The sequence below is a fragment of the Aulonocara stuartgranti genome (assembly GCF_965226115.1).
Source record: "Aulonocara stuartgranti genome assembly, chromosome: 4".
Taxonomy (NCBI): Eukaryota; Metazoa; Chordata; class Actinopteri; order Cichliformes; family Cichlidae; genus Aulonocara; species Aulonocara stuartgranti.
The window spans coordinates 5662053-5684673 of NC_138942.1; the positions used below are offsets into that span (position 1 = coordinate 5662053).

The window sequence follows — 22621 nt, forward strand, 5'->3', positions numbered from 1 at the left end:
TCCAGCTGATTTTAAAGGTACTTTTCGTAATGAGCGCAATGAATTTGTAATACAATATTTTCACCACCAGGGGAGAGAATTTTACCATGTGGGTTCATTAATTTGTTTTCTTTTTTCACCCCTTTAGTCTTACTTCCATTACCTGCAGATGCTTAGTGTTCAACTGGGATGTTATTGAAATTTTTCCTGGTTAAATTAAGTTTAAACAAATAAAGATTTTTTTCTCACTGCACTGTCTTGTGCTACAAAGAATTCATGTTCAGTTATATCAACTTTAGCGTAGTACAGAAATCATGTTTTGGATATGAAGTCACAGCAGCAGTTTCCTCACATTTTGTTGACGGTTGTAATCTCTTTGGAGAAAAAGGAAATGTCCATTTTATGCAATTGTTTTGCATGACTAGTAAAATTAATTTTTGGAAAACGCCAGCTGACACAGACAGGAAATGCGCGAGTAAGAAACACAAGGAAGCAAACTGGGGAATCACCGCTGATGGCATTTGTGTCCATGTAGTTCGTGTACTAACCGCTTGGCTATCAGCTCCCCAAGTAGTGATTTGGTAAACTTATTATGTTTGTCTATACATTTAACCATTTTTATTCCATATGAATGAATTTGGCTGTTAATAACTTGGATACCTAAAAACCTATGAGCCTAGAAAGGCACTAATAGATCCATATTGAGATGGAGGCAGATAGACGGAGATAGAGAGGGAGAGAGGAAGATGAAGTGAAGCTAAGCCGGGCTCCGAGGGCCGGCCAGTGATTAAGGGATGGGAGGGATGAACACCAGCCACTGAGGGACTAGTGTCTATCTGTGCGAGTCCATGTGAAAGCGGGGCTGAGGAAAAAGCTCAGAAACAAGAACCCACTGTCACGGTATCTTAGCAACCGTCTCAGTCTCCCAGGTGACAGGGACTGACATCATTTCCTGTTGGTTAGTGTGTACACACAGTGTCCACGTTCTTTGGGGGGTGGGGGGACTGCATAAACTGACATATGTCATTAAACATATGTGAGAGACTGAAAAGTTCAGGTGCGTCATTCTCCCTTTTCTCTCAGCGCCCGTGCCACCACGAGGTGCACAACAGGCCCGTGTTTGTCGATGTACAGGACTTAACTCACATGCAATAGAACTGATGCGAAAGCAGACTGTGGGCATATATGTGGAGTCCGTGCCATGTGCGCATGCGGCCAGCCTGTTTGTACGTTATGCCAAGGGAAACATGGCCAACTGATGCCATCTGGTAGGACTACTTGGCACGAGGAGACTCTCTATGGTTCCACAACATATTGGAGTAGTTAAAATTAACACTGTGACACTATTTGGCAGAAAAAGACACCGAACTATCTATTACTGTGTCTATTTCAGTCTCACTCTCTCCCACCTTAAGAGTCCAAGCGGCGTTCACACGGGGGTGGTGGTAGGAGTGCGGACTCATCAACAACAAAACCTCTTTGTAATCACAAACAACTTGGTCTTATACGATGTTTACCTTTATTTCATCTCCATAAAACAACATGATCAATAATTAAAAAAAATCTTAATTTAAAAAAAAAACAAAAAAAAAAAACACAGGTTTCCATTTCAATGATAAAACTTAGTATAATTTCTAGAAGCATGATAGCTTGTTCTATCCTGTGTGTAGTATGGGGGATTAGCGTGCTGATGGTTTGAACATTTACATGAAAAACTAATGCTCACATTGTGTGCCCCTAATTAACTTCAGCGACTCAGTCCTGTAATTAAAAAAAAAAAAATTAAAAAAAATGTTTATGACTTGTTTCCTAATTACGTTGAACATTTGTAGGATTAAAGCGACAGAGCAGACATATGTGTCGAAACTGAAAAATGGCTGCCCAGATTCAAATTGAAAGCCCAGTTCCATCAGATAAGATCCATGAGGACTTCATCCTCCATCATGCTCGAGACCTGTGGCATCCCGGGCTGCGGGACGGCTCCTCTCTGAGCTCCAGACATCATCATCTGACCTGGGATGGGAAGAAAGGATAAGACAGTTTCTGGAAACGCTTTAAAAATCGAAGCGGAGAGAAAAAGTTAAGAGTTTAAAGCAGGATAGTGAGAACTAATATGCTGCGGCACTGCATTTGTTCTCCTTTTTACAGAGACCTACTTTAGAGACACTTTGTTTGAGATAAGTAAACATCAAGGTACTTACTACTGTGTACAGTGAGCTAAAATGTTTATGCGCTGCAATAAAATGTATTGGCTCAGACATGCAGGATTTCGAAGCCAAGTGCTTCCGTTTTATTTTTTCTCAAAGTAAAACATGAACAACAAACCACAGGCAATCGCAGACAAAGATTATGTATATGGAGCCATTTCTATCATCAGGGAAATCTTTGACACCCCCATCCACGTGCACTGCCTGATGGCACTGACAGTGTTCAGACTGGGACGACTGCACAGCGGCTGTGTTTTCTGTTGCAAGCGTAGCTTTGTTTTTGTTTGTTTTTCTGATTACTTTCAGTACGTGCATATCAAACCACAAAGCAAACCAGTGACTAAAATCAATCCATACTCTCAGAGGGTGTAACAAGTGTTGGATTTCAGTACTCTTAAAAAAGAAAAGCCACGTCTACTCTGCACTTTTTCAAACGCAACACATTTAATTTATTTACTCCCTATAGAAAGTAATTTGTTACCCCAAACACTAGATTACGATAGTGTTTTGTGTAATTTCGAGTCAATAATAAAGCACTAAACCTCTACAGTAAATTACAAATTCATAAAAACACAAATACTTCTGTCAAAAAAAAAAAAAAAAAAAAGTCATTTATATTGTTATTTATTAGGCAAATAATAAACTGAATTCACGAGCCGGCACACTACACTTCTCTGAGATAGAAAACTAATAATTTTTTTAAAAAAAATTTCTGCTTTTTGTAGGTCAGTAAAATTGCAAATTCATGAATACAAACAATAATTCTGTTTGGGCAATTAAAAAAAAATAATGGATTAACCATTGTAGAAACATAAATGATATTGGTAATTACCAATATTGTTCATTTAGGGCAGCCATTAGGGCTGTTCGATATAACGATATATATCGGCTGATGATATGAAAATGTCTATCGTTTCATATTATGCTATCGTTTGTTTTGTGGTGTCATAAAATAAACTGTTTACGGCAATATTTTTCCATAGTTTTGATGGTTACTGTAGAATTCCTTTAAGTTCTCTCTTTCTCTTATACTTAATATAGCCACACTACGGACGGACAAGCCACTGTTTTCAAGCGTTGGCGTTAGCAACAATGACGGTAAAATCATCGCGTGGCTCTGCCGTCCACTTGTTTATTTTCCATATAGACCTTTCACAATAAAGCTGAAGATTCTGTCCTGATTTTTCAAAATAAACTGAATCACGTGAAATACTATGCAGAACGTTTACGGACGAGAAGCTAAAAAGAGCCGCCAGGTGCTAAAAAATAAACCTTAGAACAGCCTTTTCCCCGCAGCATGCCGTGTAATAAATACTCAAAGAAAATTGCGGCCGTTTCAACTTATGTAACACCCGACTCCAGGTACACGCCACCCAGCTGAAAATACTTCACGCGAGTCGAGTTGCCTGAGATTCACAAAATGTTAAATTTTTGTGATATATATCGTTGTCGGGACGATAAATGTCTTATATCGGGATATGAGATTTTGGTCATATCGCACAGCCCTACCAGCTGTGGCATAAACATTACACTGCATGGAAGACAATGGACATATCCCTATAAAGCATGATCCAAAAAGCCTGTTCATCTCACAGCTTCACATCATAAAAGGAACATTTCAGAAGCAGAACATTTAATCTCTACTGGGTCTTTTATTTTTAAAAATGGCCAGATTCTCCATGTTGCGGCTCAGACTTTCTGCCCTCCTCATCAACCTTTTGAGTCACGCCACTTCCTACCAAAATTTAACATCGTTTTACCTCTGCCAAGAAGATTATGTAATTAACTTTCTGGAGTCTATCCAGATGTTTTTCCGGGTATCTTGTGAAGTATTCTATTACCAGACATGATATAATTGGACATCTCTAGTCTTATTTTCACAAAAACACATCAAATTGCATTAAGAAAAATGAAGCACACGTTCATCCTGTTTGAACTTCTATCATAAAAACATATCATATGAACTAACGTGGACCCAGAAATCCTTCTGGTTCCATGGGCTCAGCTCATGCGTGGCATTGAGGGAATTTTCAGGCTCAGCAGAGGCTGACTGCTCTTGTTTTTTTAAGCAATGAAAACATTTAAAGTTTGAAATCAATAGATTAATGCACCAGAACATTTCAATCAATGTGCACAAAAATAAAATGTCACGAATCAAAATTTGCCCAGTACACACAAACACACACTTGAATGAAATCTTCAACTTTAACAAGTCCATGAACTTTTGTTAGATACAGATGGCTGCTTTGGTGGCTTTAAAATTTGCTTTGAAAATAAAAGTCTGCAGAAATATCTTTAATGGAATAAAACAAGAATTGCTAACTTGTTGTCAGTTTCTAGAAATGTGACCTTTAAAAGTTATTATTTTCTTTAGATGTCAAGCTTAATATCCTTCAATGAGCACATTTCCTGACCCGTATTCTAAATGCCTACTTGAGTCAAATATTAGTGAACTCTTTCCATCTCTCTGTGGGATGCTTGCTGACCTGTCATGGGTTGCCTCCACTGGCTCTGCATTTGAGCCCCACTTCCTGGGGCCTGGTGGACCATCTGTTGTCCCAAACCTTGGTGAGACATCATGCTTGGCATGTGAGACACCCCACCCTGCTGCAAGGACAGAGACACACAACAGTTTCAGAATCAAGCATTTACTACAAGGTAATTCATTCGAACAGCTGACTGGTGCACTCTTACTGGCTGCTGTTGGCTGAGAAGGAGACTGCGAAGCTGTGGATTGGCTCCTGGATTTGTGAGGCGAAGGATGGGACCCTGGGGCGGGGCTTGTCCGCTAGTCGGAACTTGATTAGGTGGAGCGCCACTGACGGGCGGCTGTTGATTGGTTGGTCCGGCAGCTCTCATTGTCATCTGAAGGAACGCCACACAGTTTAAGAGTTAAGCCTAAATATTAATTAGAGTAATCACAAACACTGCTATTTTTGAAAGCAATGCTACAGTTAATAGCAGCTGCAGTGGTGTGACAAATTAGAATTCAACATTGTCACATACAAAAAAAAAGCAGTGTTTGTGCAGGCTCACTGAGCACTCACTTGGTTCAAGTGAAGAAAAAGAAAAGTTAAACTTGACCTGCACTTATTCTAAAAATGGAAAAATAAGATAAGTTCTGGCTCTCCAAATTACTGGGTGGATGACCCATAATCTCAGTTTACACACTTGGGGTACCTTAAATATGATCCCCAGCCAACTACAAATACAAGGAGTTATTGGAGTCTGATATTGGCGACTACAGTCTAAAAACCTTCAGATGACAATAAAAGATCAATTTCATTAAATTACACAAACATATGCATGCATGTCATCAGTTTAATGTATTATTTAGCATCAAGGGCATGCGGTCTCAGACGTACTCAACAGGAACTTAAAACATCAGCACACATGCTGTGACAGGAAATTAGCAAGCAGCTGAAAAATGAAGCAATTATGGAATGTGCAGTTCCTCTAGTGGCCACATGAGGCTGGCTCCAAAGGTTGTTAAGATACAAAGAAACAGCACTAAAACCAGCCTTGCTTAGCATGAATAGCATGAATCACTCCTGGCTCAGAAAAACTGACAAAGCTAAAAATTAGGCCTCAAATTTGAGTCTAAAACCAACAGGTGACGTCAACCTCAATTTTTTTTTTTTTTTTTTTTTTAAATATAGTCCATGTAAATTAGCTACACACCAGGCTGATGCTGAGCAATTGGTTGAGAGAAATAGCTATCAACATTTTCACACATAAATGTAAGAGAAATCATAAAAGAATCAGGTTGGGGGAAATTCCACAGTCGTCACAATGTAGGAAAAAGTCCTCTGCAGAGATTCACTCTACTGGATATACTCCATGTGGTTTAAGTGAGGGAGCCTCATTGCATTTTTGAATTCTCATGTACTGTATGAGCAAAATTATTTGGTCACACCTCTTAATCTTTGAATTTGAGAGTTTTCACTGGAAAGGGAAAGCATTTAGGAGCTATAGTAATTCAGCCACAAAGTCCCAGACAAGATTACAATGTGTTGTGTAGGTGGCCAAGGACGTTTGTCCATGTAGTGTATGTTGGATAATGTTGCAGCACGTGTGAAAAAGGTTGAATACAAGATTCCTGACACCGTCAAACAAACGAATGTTTCTTGATTTTCAGGACAAGAGATGCAATTGTAAGGTAGCTTTGAATGAAGACACAAGGAGCTTATTATACTATATATTGTATTATAATCGATGTAGCTCAGTAAGACCTACAACTGAATTCTAATATTATAATTATAAGCCCTTGTGAACAACGTAAATACATGTTGGTTAAGTTGAGAGCTACTTTGGGTCTCACCATGTTGTTCTGTCTCTGTTGCTCCTCCATCATAGAGACCTGACTAACAGGGGGCATGCCCACCACCACAGACTGGTCAGATCAGAAGAAGGAGGGAGGGGGAGTGGAGAAGAGTGGTGGAAGTGTGAGGAAAAAAAAAAGAAAGAAAAAAAAGAAAAAACAGTGGAGGAAAGAGTTAGCAGCAACGCATGCAGAAATCCCAGGCAGTTCAGGTGTCAACATCAGGCAGTGCAGGAGGAATCTGATGAGGGAAAACGGGCAGACGAGCCAGCACAAAGAGGGTTCATTTATTTACCTGCTGCTGGACATTGCCGTGGGAAACTGGAATAGGACCTGGGGCTCTGTTGATGAAGTTCTGGTTGGGGGGGACCTGATTGGGCTGCATAGGTCCTGCTGCACTGTTTAACTGCTGAATAACCAGAGAAAGCAAGAAACTGCGGTTATTATAACATTTAACCATCTTTAACTGGTCTCCACTCCAACACTGCTCCATCTCTTTAGTATATGACTTAAATGACACCACTGTATTTCACACATCTCACACACACACACACACACACACACACACACACACACACACACACACACACACACAAAAAAAAATCCAACAAAAATCCAGAAAGAAAAAACAAAAACCAAAAAAAAAAAAAAACCCCACCCACACAGAGTGGGCACAAACTCTGGATTGGTCACTTAAAAGAACCAGGCCATATTTTGATGGTTCAGGAACTGAACATTAGCACAGTGACAGATCCCAGTTACGCCTGTATAGGAAGTCCAAGTCTATTATCCTAGTACGAACTGCGAGAAACTTATTTAAATTTGTGACAGGGAGACATGTCCAGGTGACTACCCTGCATCCTCTGGTAACACACTTCAACTGAGTAGCCCTGTTAGTTGAATACAGTTACCAGTCCACCGGTTAACGGCAGCTCACCCCTTGATGATATGTACACTTTATGCATTGCTAGGCTTCTACTTTGGTGGCCTAGAACCTGTTAGAACCATTTAAAAAAAGATGTAACAATACTTTATAAACAGGTTTAAACCCTTATGGTTTCATGAAAAATCCAAAAAGCGAGTCCACAGTTTAGCTTTATAGCTTCTACAAACTCCTACTTCCCTTTCTCCCTCCTCTTGGGAAAGCCCAGACATGTCTGCAACATCCAACCATGACTCATACAGCCTGTCTGCAGTTACATCACTCAGCAGCAGTACAGAAAAATAATTTTATTCACTGATTACATTTATCATAATATAACTTGATTGTAACCAAATTATTATTTGCATAATATATAGATTTGCATATATAGTTTTCTTGAAGTCTGTGTTACTTTAACAACAGTAAGGCTTTTATCTGTTATCCTTGGGTGGAGAGGGGTCTCTTTTAGAAAACTGACAAAGTTTAGATAATTTAATAAGAATGAAATCCATGGCAGACAGAATCTGTTTGCTGCATCTGAGAATCGTTGATTAATTTCTTGCAGTAGCACTCATAACCTTAAATGCAGATTTAACAGCATTACAAGCAGACGCTCAGGTAATTTCTGAGGAAAGCAAATCATGGCAGACATAATCTGTCAGCTACGAATGCAAATCACTGGTGAGTTTCCTCTCCCACAGCCACTAATTCAAACCTGCAATTTTGCACTGCGGTTCAGATCGTTTAAAAGTTATTTAGCCCGGGTCCTCCAGAAACAAAGTCTCTTGGCCCTCTCCTAACCCAGTCCTCCACAAGCTGGCTATGTGACAACAACCAGCACTCCACAGCGCTACTGTATCACTGGATCTAGACTGGATTCTGACTTAGAGATGTAGCTTTGCAAATTGTACTAACCACAATTATTACTGCTAAGACACAACATCAGTGCCGTGAACCTAACCTATCTTACAACGGTCCCAGCTCTAACTTCCTGTAAGTGTGTGAACAACCCAAATCGTTCTACACAATGATGAGGAGACAACTTCAAATGGATCAATGCTGCTATCAGCACATGGCTGTTACAGACCAGTCAATCCTTGTGTTAGTTTTTCTGACACCTCTTGCTTAAAACCAGAAACGTCAGAAAGCTTCTGAGGGTATATTTATTGTGAAAATTGCGCTCAAGTGACCTGTGGCCTTTCTGTTCCATTGAAGGTTTCTGCACTCTCTGAGCTTGCCCTAGGACACCTGTGTTACAGTGTGACAGGTGAACTGCAGCAATCAGTCCTTCCACCTGTCATCAGCTAGAAAAGAAAAATAAAAACAAATCGTCGTTTGTTTTTGTAAGCATTCCACTGCCTAACTGTCAAAACTGCCAAAAATAAATATATAAATATGCTGTTTTGTTATACTTATTGTGCAAATGGAAATGAAAAAAAGTCCAAATTTAAGTGAATGGATCTTGAATTGAAAACTGCTAAATGTTACAAATATTCAAGCGGCTAAAATTGCTTTTTATTCCCAAATGCAAAATCCAATTAACAAACTGAAGATCAAAATCTGATTAGTGCCCAGATGAAAAATAATGCTTCTCTTCTGCTAATAGGAAGAGCACTGTTCAATCTACCATTCTGTCTTGGCTTCCTTTTGATAATCGTGTATATGCATCTCCGATCCTCACCCTAAAAGCAAACCACATCTGTGTATGCACAACGTAAAGGAGAGCTGATCCTCTTTCACCAGCACCGGATATCCACTTTATGTTATGTGTAAACTATGGCTAAATCTTTAAAGTGTGGGATGTCAAATATTATAATGATATCATGAACGTCACACGATCAAAGTGAAACAGTTCTTACTTTACTGAAACAAGTGGATTTAAAGTTAAACGATTTAGCTTATCTTCTTTTTTAAACATTAACACAGGGAGAGTTAAATAGTAGCTACAAAAAATAAACTAGTTTCAACAGTGTTTACCTAAAAGTGTCACATTGAGACAATCCTAAAGCTGCTGTTAAAAGAAGAAAAGAAAAAAAAAATGTAACACACTTGCTGAATCTGTGTGTGATTGTGCCTACTCAAAACGTGGCTGTGCAGATTGGGCAGATTGTGGGTTGCAGCATTCTGGAGAACTGCTCATCCAAACAAAATGAGTGAGTGATTCAAGTCTTTTGTCAGAGGAATATGAAGGCCAAAGTAAACAAAAACAAATAAAAAACCATGGCCAGTTATTTTTGTAAGAGTCAGTTTGAGTGTTGGGCCCTCTTTTTAAGCCAGCTCTTCTTTTTAACACTCCTTCAAAGGCCTGTTTGCAGGTTAATTCTTGGTTCTCGGGTTAAAGCTCGAAGTACATCAGGGTCAAGGTGACAGTTTGGCAAAATTAACTTGGCTTGGGGACTGTTAATGCCAATGGCTCTCTAAAATAAAGCAAACAATCATCTCTCTGTGTGTTTCCCCAACCCCCCCCCCCCCCACACACACACACACACAGTGGCTACAGTCACTCTGGGGGAAACACTAAGAACAGAGAACAACTTTTAGCCAAAATATGAGAACCGCCAAATCCAATCTACCTCAAACTCAACACAGCACTTACTGGGTCCCCAGCAGCACATCCACTGAGACTGACGGGGTTCTGAACGGTTGTCCAGGCACATGAAGAGCAGACAGATTTCTTGATCATTAGTACAACTGTTTTTGCACCACTTTAAGTGAAAGAAAGTTGTGTGTATTTGTGTCTTGATCCATGCTCATCTGTTCATCTGGGTGTAGAGTTTTCAGTGGGAGAAATGTTTCGTCAATCACCCAAGTGACTTCCTCAGGCTACGCCCACACTAGCCCGGGTAGATTTGAAAACTGCGTTTACGTCTGAAAACGCTCCACGTCCACACTAGCATTTTCAGTCGTTTTCACAGAGTTGTGCGTCCACGTTGAAATGGCCCAAAACGCTTACGTTCCAGTGCTGCGCATGCGCAAAAGCGAGTGAGAATTAAAGAATTTGAAGAAAAGCTATCTGGAGCATGTACAAACTGATATTAATCTTTTTTAGAGCAATCAAAACAACTGCTGTATAATGCACTACGCCATCTTTAATTGGTCACATGACTGCATCACATGACTAAAATGTGTCATCGTTTTAGAAAGTCTGCGTTTTCGAGAGCATTTCTAAAACGCCGTCTCAGTGTGGACGGAAGGCCAAAACGGAGAGAAAACGCATTAGTGTGGACGCAGCCTCAGCCAACTGCATGTTTCCCCAAGCTTATAAACAGTACATCTGCATAATGACTGAAACTAGCACCACCAACGAACATGGGCTGTGAGGTCAGGAAAAAAAGAAATGCAAATGGTCATAAGTACCATTCACAGAGAGTTGGGGAATGGTGCTTACTTGTATGTTTTGTCCGGGCTCATACTTTCTAGAGCCTGTTAAAGTGGATTTTGATCTCAGTGAGATCGTGGCTCAAGAGTTGGGAGGTCGCCTTGTAATCGGAAGGTTGCCGGTTCGAGCCCCGGCTTGGACAGTCTCGGTCGTTGTGTCCTTGGGCAAGACACTTCACCCGTTGCCTACTGGTGGTGGTCAGAGGGCCCGGTGGCGCCAGTGTCCGGCAGCCTCGCCTCTGTCAGTGCGCCCCAGGGTGGCTGTGGCTACAATGTAGCTGCCATCACCTGTGTGTGAATGTGTGCGCTTTTCTAGTCCTTAGGGACTAGAAAAGCGCTATACAAATACAGGCCATTTACCATTTACCTGTTTAAATAAAGGATTCATTAAGTAAAGACTCACAAGATATAAAAGAGGAACTCTGAAACCCTGTTAATGTGTTCAGGACTTATGAAGCTTCATGTTAACTTCATCTGAACCTTTTGAGTATTTTATTTTATTTTTTTATATAAAATCGCAGAAGAAAGACTTCTTGTTACTTTGGAGTGGTCTGTGTGGCCTATCAAAAAGACAGAAGAAATTAGTCCAGTCATCAATAACATACATATGAGTATGGGCATGTCACGATCGATTTTAATTTATTCCCTTTAAATAAGAACCTATCCAAACAAACAAAAAACCCATCTAGGCCAAATAAATCAATACTGTTTACAGGTTTCGATATTTTTATACTAATGCTATGAAACCATAATCCATATTTACAGAACTTCATATTTGCTATATGTAGTTGATGTTTACTGTGTTAACAATGCTGAAAGAGTGTGAAACCACATATTGACTTTCTTTGTACATGTGTGTGCACAGACGGCAAGCAAAAGCAAACAGGACGATGATACACCAGCGGAGATTTAACTTCAAGCACCACCAGCTGAGGTGTTTGTTATTTTGGATTTCACAGTTTAAAACAAACTGAAGCCGCCAGCATCGTCTGGCGGGGTGGGGGATATCATATACAATATGCATCTCCAGTTAAACACAGCAACATGAAAAAAGGAAACCTGTTGCTGTTACTAAGAGAGAGTCTGAATAATTCACAAATATAGCACCTGAAATACTGAAGTAAAATGAACTGCAGTCAGTATCATCTGAGTTTTATCTGCAGAGTCCTGCACTTTAAACAGAAATCAGCCAAGACAGACTATTGCAATATGAGACGAGTGGTAGGTGCTTGAAAAGGCAGAATTTGAAACTGGCAGCAGTGCTCCTGAGTTAGCTGTGCTCTGCAGGTACTGTGGTGTTTTGTGCGATTCTACACTAAGGGAGAGACGAGGAGGAATGAAGGGGGTGTTTCATCCCTCCTCCAAGCACAAATTATTAACCAGACACTGAGGGAGGAAAAAACTGTGATAGAAGATGGGGGGGGACAAACACCCCCCCCCACCTTGACCCATCCATCTTGCTGAGTCTGAAGAACTCACCCTGGGATTGCACTAATGCAGGGTATGTTTTCTGACCAACAAAAGCAGTGCAACAAACAGCTTTAGGTCTTTTGAGGGAACTAACAAAACAGCTGCCTCTTTCTGTTCTACTGCCTCTGATTGATCTCCTGTCTTTAACCCACTAACCTGTGAAATCCTGGATCAAGGTTTAGGAGCTTGCATTGCTTTTAAGGGAAAAATATTTAATTTTGTCTTGCAGTGAACAGAACAAACTGCAATCTTGTTCCTAAAGAATGCCACTCCAGGGGTTTACACAGAGAAACCTTAACTACGGGTCCAAATTGAAATTTTAATTATGTTAAGATTGCTCTACCGCTTCACTATTAGTAATGCAGCACTGAATATGTGATGATACACAAGAGGCAGGAAAAAAAAAAAAAAAAAAATCTTCATTATAATTTCATGTCTACTGCCTAATCTAAATGCCCTGATGCTCACACATATACACGACTTCAAGTTACGTATAAGGCTTATGCGCATTCGCGAAGACATAAAATTAGCAGGGTGAGTAAACAAGCGCTATCATCGCTGATGACAGCAGACTGCGTGGAGAAATGTGATCCAACTCGTGTAAAACCGACAGCGGGCTTCATTTTTAAAGAGAGACACACTGCTTCTCTGGCTAGATGCTGCATTGTTTCAGTTACGCTGCACCTCTCCTCCCTGGATGCTACAAACTGGAGTACAACCCTGTGATGGAAAAGACAGCTAATCCAGAGGACACACTTTAAATCGCCCCGTCTCCGGCGATGAAGATGAGCAGAGAGGGAGAGTGAAATTTCCAAGTCATGTGGACAAAGCAGCAGTGTTTGTAACCTGTAATGAACTCTGCCACAGGAACAGGGAACCTTCGCCAGTGAGATTGAAGGCAAGGAGGTGGGAGGGCGGGCTTTGTCTCTAGACCTCCTCATCCCTGTCCATGAAGAGTGACACACACTTTGCCTCCTACAGCACGTCTTATGTAATGCTAACATCTAGACAGCCTGCAAAATTAACACCCCATCTTCTTTGCTTAAAGCTGAATTTCACAAGTTTACACTTTTCACATTATACAAAACATAGCACAGCAACTAGTGTGAATGTTTTGGTTTCACCTTGCTGTATAGCAAAATTACATTACCTCTTAAAGGTACCATAAAATAAGACAAGTTTTCATCTTTCATTAGTCTAAAGATTATTTCTTTTTATTTTGATTATCAAGGTAAGAAAATGTGGAAAAAATGCTAATCACAGTTTTCAAGAGCTTTAAAATTCCTTCTCCTTTCCTCCTGAAGAAACCTTAAACCTGAGATGATTCACTCTTCTTCTGTACGGGACTGCCTGTATTTTGCACTACAAACCGGTGCCAGAGGTGGGGGTGCAGGTGCTCTAACTATGCTGGTGTATAAAATGCTAAAATCATAGCCTAGTGAGCTGCAATACGTTGGATGAGGGCTGTGGAGCAAATCAAGACCTGATTCAGAAAGAGAAGAACACAATCTAGCAATTTATAAATGTGAATCATCACGTTTCAACTTGAAAGGTCCACAGAAAATGTATTACTCATCTTTTCCTGGTAGTTTAATCATAGACTGCATATGTGCCTCTGCTTCCTGTCATTTCCCAAAAATGAAGCTAAAACCAAAGGAGGCTGCCATCTTTCATTTTTGGATGCCCAGTCCTGATTTAACGCGGAATGCCCAGACTTGACTCCACGCACCCGCCCCCAACATTTTTACAAGCCTCGCTGCTCCAGTGGTGATGGCCTCTGCTGTGACTGAAAGCCACTTACGCAGTGTTGGGAAGGTTACTTTTAAAATGTATTCCACTACAGAATACATGCCCCAAAATGAAGTTTGTAACGCATTCAGTTACGTTACTCAGTGTGAGTAACGTATTCTGAATACTTTGGATTACTTAATATATTGTCATGCTTTTCTACAACTACATGAATGTACTATTGCTGTGTGATTTATTACCATTACTGAAGGTTACTCGCTACCGAGCTAACATTGTTAGGTTAGTTCATAGACTGCTCTTAGAACTATGCATGATTATTTGCAGCTAGCAGGTTGTTAATGCTATCCATCAATTCTAACCGCCTGCAGTCTATGAACTAACCTCAGCTAACGCCAGCAAACAATGTTAGGTCGGTGGCGAGAAGCCTTCAGTAATAGTAATAAATCACACAGCAAAAGTACATTGAAGACACTGAAGTCACACATAGCCCAGGTAGCTAACACAACTAAAACAAGGTAATTGAACTAGGCTAATGGTTAAGTTCTTAATAAAAGAACTTACTTCCAGATGTTTCTTTAGATTGGAGGTCGATTCTTTGACTGCTGGTTCTGTTGTGCTGGCTTCGGGTCCATTGTGTAACTGACGCCACCAAAATTAACAGGACCCTTATATTAGAGCTTTTCATTTCGTGTTTTATTTGGGTTTCGGCAATGCGTGTAATTACCAAAATTTGAGAGGGGATAGCCTCACATATGAAACAGGAAAAGATCGCCCTGCAATCCATTTATTTCAACAAAGTAACTGCATACTACTAGTCAACTGTAACGGTATACAGTTCCTCATACATACAGTATGAGTTCCGTTACTCCCCAACACTGCTTACAACAAGGTAAAGATACTAACCAGCCACAAAGTCACACTGGACTATGCAATATCAAATGTCAACCCTCGAATATTTAGAACACGTACACTTACTGCCTCCTCCCCCTTTACAAGTCTCAAAAAGCAGAAAAACGGCAACGGCAATAATGCCTCCAATAGTGGAGGATCTTTTCTTTTAAAATATGAATACAAATTATGAGTTCATACCACCACTGAATCTTATGTGGTAAACATAATTATCCCTGCCACACACACACACACACACACACACACACACACACACAGTTGTGATATCAGTCAGCAGCTGCACAGTGTCTCCTCCTCCTCTCTGGTGCTGGCAGTTTGATAACTACAGAGGAGCCAGAAAAAAAAAAAAAAAAAAAGGTTTTAGAAATTCTTTTTTTCTAATTTACTAACTAATCTCAAGATCATGTTGCCTGTCCTCTTTGTTTTCAGACAGTCTCAATAACAAACATGAGAAGTGCTTGATTCCTAAAAATCATCCCAAAAAACACATGTGCAATGTGCTTTTAATGAACAAGAGTGAAATGAAGGTGCAGGAGTTTACAAATTAAAACAAATTAATTTTTTCACTGACGTGAACAGGTGACGCATGCACGTTTAAGTAAGTTAGTTCCACAAGCTTAAGAAACAAAAGCAGCCTGATATCAGACGTAACAAGCACTTCATTGCACTCTGACTGTCGTGTCTGGAGCCAAGCAAACAACACAACAGAAGAGGAAATTGTGCTTATATATTCACTGGCCAATTTATTAGTTACAACTTGCTAGCACTGGGTTGGACCCCGTTTTGCCTTCAGAATTGCTTTAATGCTTTGTGGCACAGATTCAACGAGGTGCTTGAAAATTTTCTGAGATTTTGCTGCATATTGACAGCGTCACGGCATCACACAGTTGCTGCAGATTCGTCAGCTGCACATTCGTGATACGAATCTCCCAATCCACCAAATCCCAAAGGGACTCTACGGGATTGATTTCTGCTGACTGGAGGCCATTTAAGCACAGTAAACTGACTGCAATGTTTGCTGGAAGCAGCCATCAGAAAATGGGTGCAGTGTGGTCACAAAAGGATGGACACGGTCAGCAACAGGTATCATCTGGTGTTGCTAAACAACACTAAACTGGCACTGAGAGGTACAAAGTGTGCCAAGAAAATATCCCCTACAACAGTACGCCACCACCACATACCTGAGTGGTTAACACAAGGCAGGATAGAGCCATGCTTTCATCTTATTTTGTGCCAAATTTCAACCCTTCCACACCGACATCAAAGCACAACTTGACTAATTAGAGCAGGCAATGTTTTTCCAGTCTTATATAACTTTGGTTCCCTGCTCTTAGCTGACGGGACTCGGTGTGGTCTTCTGCTGCTGCTGTAGACCACCTGCTTCAAGGTTTTCTCTGTTCTGCCTACAGATAAGCTTATCAGTATGTTACTGTTCCAGTCGTATCAGCTTGAGGCACTCTGCTCATTCTCCTCTCACTTTTGACATCACCAAGGTATTTTCACCTAGTGAACTTCCACTCGCTGGATATTTTCTTTTTCTGACCACTCTCAGAAGTTTCTGAAATACCCTGACCACACCATGTAGTACCAACAATCATGCCACATACAGTCACTTGCATCACCTTTCTTCTTCATTCTGATGCTCTGTTTGAACTTCAGCAGGTTGTCCTGACTGTGCCTACATGCATAAATGCACCGAGTTGTTGCAATGTGGTTGGCTGAATAGACATTTGCATTAACAAGCAGTTGAACATGAGTACCTTATAAATTGGCCGGTGAGTGTCTGTTGACTCAGCAGGGCTAATATTAAATGAGGAAAGTGGATAATTTTCCGTCATTGTTAGAAAAAAAACAACAAAGAAAGGGAAACATTTGAATGTGCTATTTATAGGCTATTATGCAATAGCGTTAGTGGTCTGGCCCACTCAAGATTAAATTGGACTGCTTGTGGCCCGTGAGCTAAAATGTGCTGGGTACACCTGAATTAAACGAAAGCTGGAAAGATTTGGACTATTATTCCTGAAGGCTTTTGTATTCATGGTTTCTGTATTTATGGTCCCATATAAGTGCATTATTTGCCGTCAGATTTAAGCATACCTCCAAACTCCATTTAGACAAAAAACAAAAAAAAAACAAAAAAAAAAACCACACACTAAATCAATATATGAAATTCAGCTGTTTGGTCTTTGCTTACCATGCTGGTTCAGTTTTGAGTGTTTCTCTCTTAATAATTGATACCCAACAATGGTTTTCCCCTCTGTGACTTTGATTTAATATGAATATTTGATGTTAAAGAGAAATATTTAATATTTGAAACTGAGTTTACAAGAGCTTTAAACTACGAAGAGACTAACAAAGTCAGAGCCAAATTCTGACAACCCTAAAAATACTTGGAAACAAACAAAGGTGTGATAGTTTCATATCTCTCACACACACACACACACACACACACACACACACACCTGAGTGAAGCACTTAATTTAGGGGCAATTAAACCCTTAATATTTGATGTTTTAGCCAGTTATTAATCATTAACGTGAAATAAACAATTAAAAAGCAGTAACTGTGCATTATCCCAGCATTTTGAAATAAACAAACAGCGCCGATTACTGCAGAGGCCATTGTGTTGTGGTTGAAGCAAATTCGACATAAAGAGCTTTTATGCTTCGCACCTATATGTGCCTTCAGTTAAGCAGCGATAATGAGGTGGGAGTGCAACAGTCAGCTAATGTTGCAGGAGGTAATGCCTGTAGTAGAGTGGCTGCTGTGAAGATACCAGGCTCACTAAATGAAATGTCAACAACAATGCAACTTAACGCCTTAAACAATGCACCTCAATTCCCTGTCCAATCTCTAAAATACCTCCTCATTATCACCTGCTTTTGGTCTCCCCGCTGCACATGTTTTCTACCACACTGAATCCTTCTTCCCACAAACTCCACTTCCACTCACCGCTCTGTGCTGCTGGACCTGCTTGTGGCTGGTGATGACCTGCCGGATGCCATTGACGAAGCCACTCTGGTCGTTGGGGATAAGGCCCATGAATATTCTCTTCTTGGATGAGTAAAGCAGCATCAGCACCCGCACTTCACAGGGCGAGGTAGTGTGGGGGAAGTGGACGCAGCCAGCCTGCAGAGGGTCACAGGGCAGATTAAGACCCTGACATGGGACACTGTTGTAATTATGTGATGGGCTCCGGCTTGGGGACATAACCTTCTCCTAAGCTCCTTTGCCCAATCAAACATGCCAGTTTTATAAAGTGAATGCAAATGATATTAATTCACACTGTTCTTTCCCTGGGCTGCAAATCAAATTTAGGCAAAGAGGTAGAGCTCAGCTGGACCGAATGCCATTAATGCCTCCGCTATTTCTCAAAGGTACCAGCAGATTAAAAATAAACCACACTAACAAAAGTCCTATCATTATGCTACCCCTTTGGAAAAGGATCACAACTAAAAGCTTTTTTCTTTTGCTTAAACTGATGACAAATAATGTTGTAAAATGATGTTGAGCTTTAAAAGAAAGAGTGGCCTAGAACCCCCTCTAGAGTCTTCACCATAAAACTGCAACACAGGTTCACGCTCAGTCCATCTACTGGGTAGAGGTGGAACCTGCACGCAATTTGCACTCATGCAAAATAAATTGAGGTATGCTGAATGATGGACAAGAGCGGGTACAAGCAGAGGACACACATTCCAAGTTCAGAGGAAGGCAGAGGGAGCTCGAAAACTTACAAAACCATTGGCCATAATGCGGTACAGGCCTTTCAACGACTCCACGTCTTTGTTCGTGAAGAGAAACTGAACCATCCGAGAGTTTCTAAAAAGGTGACCTAAGGTTGTCTACGGAGAGAGCAGGCGAGATATGCATCATTCATAAAGGCATCCCTGTTGCACATAAACAAAACAAAAGAAAACAGTATAAACACACGGTCTCACCAGCAACTGCTGTGGAATTAGCTGCATAATGAGCTTCTGTGGCCACTGGTCTGTGTTTCTGTTTAGAGACAAACGTGCATAGTCACGGTGTGAACAAAAACATTTCACCACTTTTAACGTCCAGGGTGTCTGATGAGCTACTCACAGATTTTCTCCTGGGTTGACGTGCACCTGACATGGCAGAGATCGCGTCAGCTTGGTGGCCGAATCCATGGATGAGGCTTTAGGTTTCTGCATGGGTTAACATAGAGGGGCGAGTGTGAGACAAAAAGAAGAGGGGAATTTAGAAAATTTTCTTTAAAGAAGTCATCTAGAAGGGCACAGAAAACATTACTTAAAGCTCACAGAAAGCTTATTCCAAGACATTCGTGTGATCTTTCAAACCATGGCCGACTCTCTTAAACCAAAATTGAAATACAGAGTAGGCAGACTGGATTTAGCTAAACTGTGAAAGTTCTTGTGGCTGAGCACATTATGTATTAAGTTTAGTGTGGACACGCAGAACAAAGAAATCAGTAAGAGTGCAGAGAGAACAAATATATTTTTAACACTTTTATATAAGAATTCGCACCTCTAGCCCAACTTCAAAATAGACCTGATGGTGTGTTCTTACTGTCCCTGAGAAAACAACTGAAAAAGCCCAAGTTCAGCCTGCAGAGTGGACAAGATTTTTACTCTTTCACAAATAATTAAAGGGAACTGGGAATTTTCTATTTTGGTCTGCATTTTAAGCCTGGGAAGAAGTGCATAGTTGCAGCCAGTTTATGGGGTTCGTTGTCGATAAAGCTGTTACAATATTAGATGTTCACTATACAGCTATGATGGCCAAAATAATTTATATCAACTAGAACAGCTTTTGAAATCTGGGAAAAGAAATGAGTGAACAATAACATAATTTTATAAGTCACATGAACTTTTAATCTTAATTATTGTGGTCTTTTGCAAATGAAATACACTCAAAGCCTAAAACGCTCAGCACATTATTCTTGCACTCAGCCAAAGTAGCTTTGCAAGATTCAGTTCAAAATCATTCTTATTTATCGTTTTCTGGGCTTTCAACCTAACAGATGATCCTCTATATTAAAGAAAAAAAAAGCAGCTCTTTCCCTTCTGTGTAAGACAGCTTTTTTCTGATTGGCTGCCACTTAAAAATACAAGGTCTGAACAGCAGATAGGTGGGACACCATATGAGGAATATCCACTCTCTCTGACATCATACAAAAAAAATAAGGAAAAACATAATATACTCCCTTTAAGCACCCAAAGGCTAGTGCCACTGAGTTCTATATTTAGACAGAAAGAACAGATCTCTCTGAAAACAATCACTAAAGGCCAGAAAAAAGAAAAGAAAAAAAAAAACAAGAAAAAAAAAAAGTATATTTGATTTGTGTGTGAACACTGCCTTAACAGATTTTTCACCAGAGTGAGATCACTCAATTTTCAGACAGTCTGATACTGAGCATTTAGAGTGGTCTGAAGCAGAGCTTCAGGCTCACCAGGATTACGTGTACATATGCTGACCTCATTATTGAAACCATGCATTCAATGCTGCAATACAGCATAAAGTTAACCATAACTGTGCAAATTAAACAGACAGTTATGGTGCTGGAACATTTGCAGTATTATCACGTGTGTTACTACTAATAAATCATTAAATTCATTAATTGACCAATTAAAATATCAGATATTGTTAACACCAGAAAATCGGAACACTGTAAAATTTAGAAAAGTGACTGTTATGCAACTCTTTACTTATCAGCACACTCAACTCTCAATAATTTCAATGACTGTGATTGCAGTTCATAGGGCCCTAGTCAGTTGTTTTGTAGGCTTAAATACCTCACAGCTTATTCAGTTTGAGCAATGAACTCCCAAAAGAGTGTGCTTTGGAGTGGCACCGTTCCTATTTGGTGTGTAATGTTGCCGTTTTGGATGCGTTTGACCATCCAACATTCAATTTACACCAGAATGCTCTGATGGGTATCTGGGATTTCAAGTTGGCCTGGGAGCAATTGGAGAATATTGCTGAGGAAAAGGATCTGTGGGCTGCCCTGCTCAAGCCTCTGCCAGTGACCTCAATCAGAAAAAGCAATTTAAAGAAATGGATGGACTTCTAAGACCTAAACAAATTGTCAAGAATTAAAAGGAGAGGGGCGCTCTCTCCAAGCACATCACTGCAGCAATCCCACTGGGAACACTGCCAGCACTCGTCTTCAGCGCATCAATACACGATCAATGGTTAATCTATCACATATTAGTCAGGTCTACTATAGACCATTACAAATGTGTTGTGCTGCAGACAAATGGGTTATTTATCTCCAGGGCTTGCTAAGGTGGAGAAGAAAAGGAGCCAGGAATGTGGACAGTAACAAAACAATCTAATCTGCTTTAAATTACGGGTGGATTTAAAAAGTGTGTCAGTAAACCACAGCGGAAACCGCAAACACGCCACATTTTAGACGAGAAAAGCTTTCATAGAATAACAGATTGAAATTCAGCCAAAAACAGAACATACCATATTGATAACACTGTACTCCGAGCAAGCGCCACCCAAGTGTGCTGGCAGTCCTTGAGAGTTTTTATCAACAGCCATTTCTCCAAATGAATTTTAGTGTCTGCATTGTAATTATTCTCAACATTACAGATTGTGCCACAGAAGAATCACTTACAGAGCTGAAAGCCTGATGACTTAACTGCAGTAGGAGGCAGCAGATTAAGAGCAATGTTTCATGCTTCTAATTTGTCCACTCAGATCATTTGTGACGGTTTGTATGGTCATAGACAAGATTTAGATTCTCCAGAGCTTCTTCATTCTTATTCCTGTCCGTTTAACCGACTTATATAATTTTGACAAACAGAAGACGGGGGCTGGAGTCGATGCAGGGAATTGATCCGAGTCTGTCCACTAAACACAAACACTGGAAGACCTCATGAGTGTCGCATAAAAGGCATTAACATCCATTTTCCTGGTTCAGCAATGCAACTGTAAACTGAATCGATTTGACCTTGGGCAAAAACCAATAGAAGTAGCACAATAAAATGATGTGCAATTAATCAAGCTGTACAATAATCAATGGCAGGTGGTTATTAAGACTTACTGCTGTGATAGGTCCTAGACAGCGGTAGGGCAAGTCTCAGACTGTGCTGGTTTTTATTCTAATCTAATACAGGCTGATTTACAGCAGGGACATCTAATTCACTTATTCTGAAGATAGTTTCAAAAAATACTTATCAATTACAAAAGGACAGAAAATGTAAAGCTGAGTCCAGGAGCCAGTTAGCTTAGCATTAGGAATGGGAACACAAAACCAGGTAACTTGTCTGTAGCCCCTCTGAAGCTTGCAAAGACAAAACTTTTTAGATAACAACATACAAATTTGGCACATTAAATAAATGCAACATAATGTACAGCCCCTCTGTCTAAACCAAGACGTCCAAGGTTCTTTTTTTAAGACAGCTCTCTTCTGATTGGCTCCTTCCTACAAACAGAGGGTTTGTGCATGAGATGTGAGGATATGAGGAACATCTGCTCTCACTGACTTACAGCGCCAAGGGCAGTGTTAGGTAAAGTAATGCATTAGATTACCCTCCAGCTACACTAAGCAACACACGTTAGTATTGCATTTGAAGTAATCAGTTATTTACTTTGTTTTTCCAACTTGCAACTCTTCAATATCTTTCCGGATTTCCCTTAATTCGTTTATTTTTGCTGTGACAAAAAGAAAACATTTCTGTTTTCCTCAGACTC

The 22621-nt window shown here is 40.3% G+C and overlaps 1 protein-coding gene across 5 annotated transcripts in view; it reads right to left on the reverse strand.

Annotated features, from left to right (window-relative positions):
• Positions 1–1479: 1479 nt before the first annotated feature.
• med25 (mediator complex subunit 25) overlaps positions 1480–22621 on the reverse strand; it is a 31484-nt gene continuing 10342 nt past the window's right edge. For 3 of the 5 annotated variants that reach the window (XM_082531919.1, XM_082531920.1, XM_082531921.1), the window contains exons 12-20: positions 19019–19104; positions 18874–18931; positions 18670–18777; positions 17888–18064; positions 6803–6916; positions 6508–6579; positions 4881–5051; positions 4673–4793; positions 1480–1992 (exon numbers count right to left, since the gene is read on the reverse strand). In XM_082531919.1, the coding sequence (XP_082388045.1) occupies positions 1889–1992; positions 4673–4793; positions 4881–5051; positions 6508–6579; positions 6803–6916; positions 17888–18064; positions 18670–18777; positions 18874–18931; positions 19019–19104 (1011 nt within the window). In that variant the 3' untranslated portion in view covers positions 1480–1888. The remainder of the gene's footprint in view (positions 1993–4672; positions 4794–4880; positions 5052–6507; positions 6580–6802; positions 6917–17887; positions 18065–18669; positions 18778–18873; positions 18932–19018; positions 19105–22621) is intronic. The other 2 variants (XM_082531922.1, XM_082531923.1) reach the window with 2 other exon arrangements.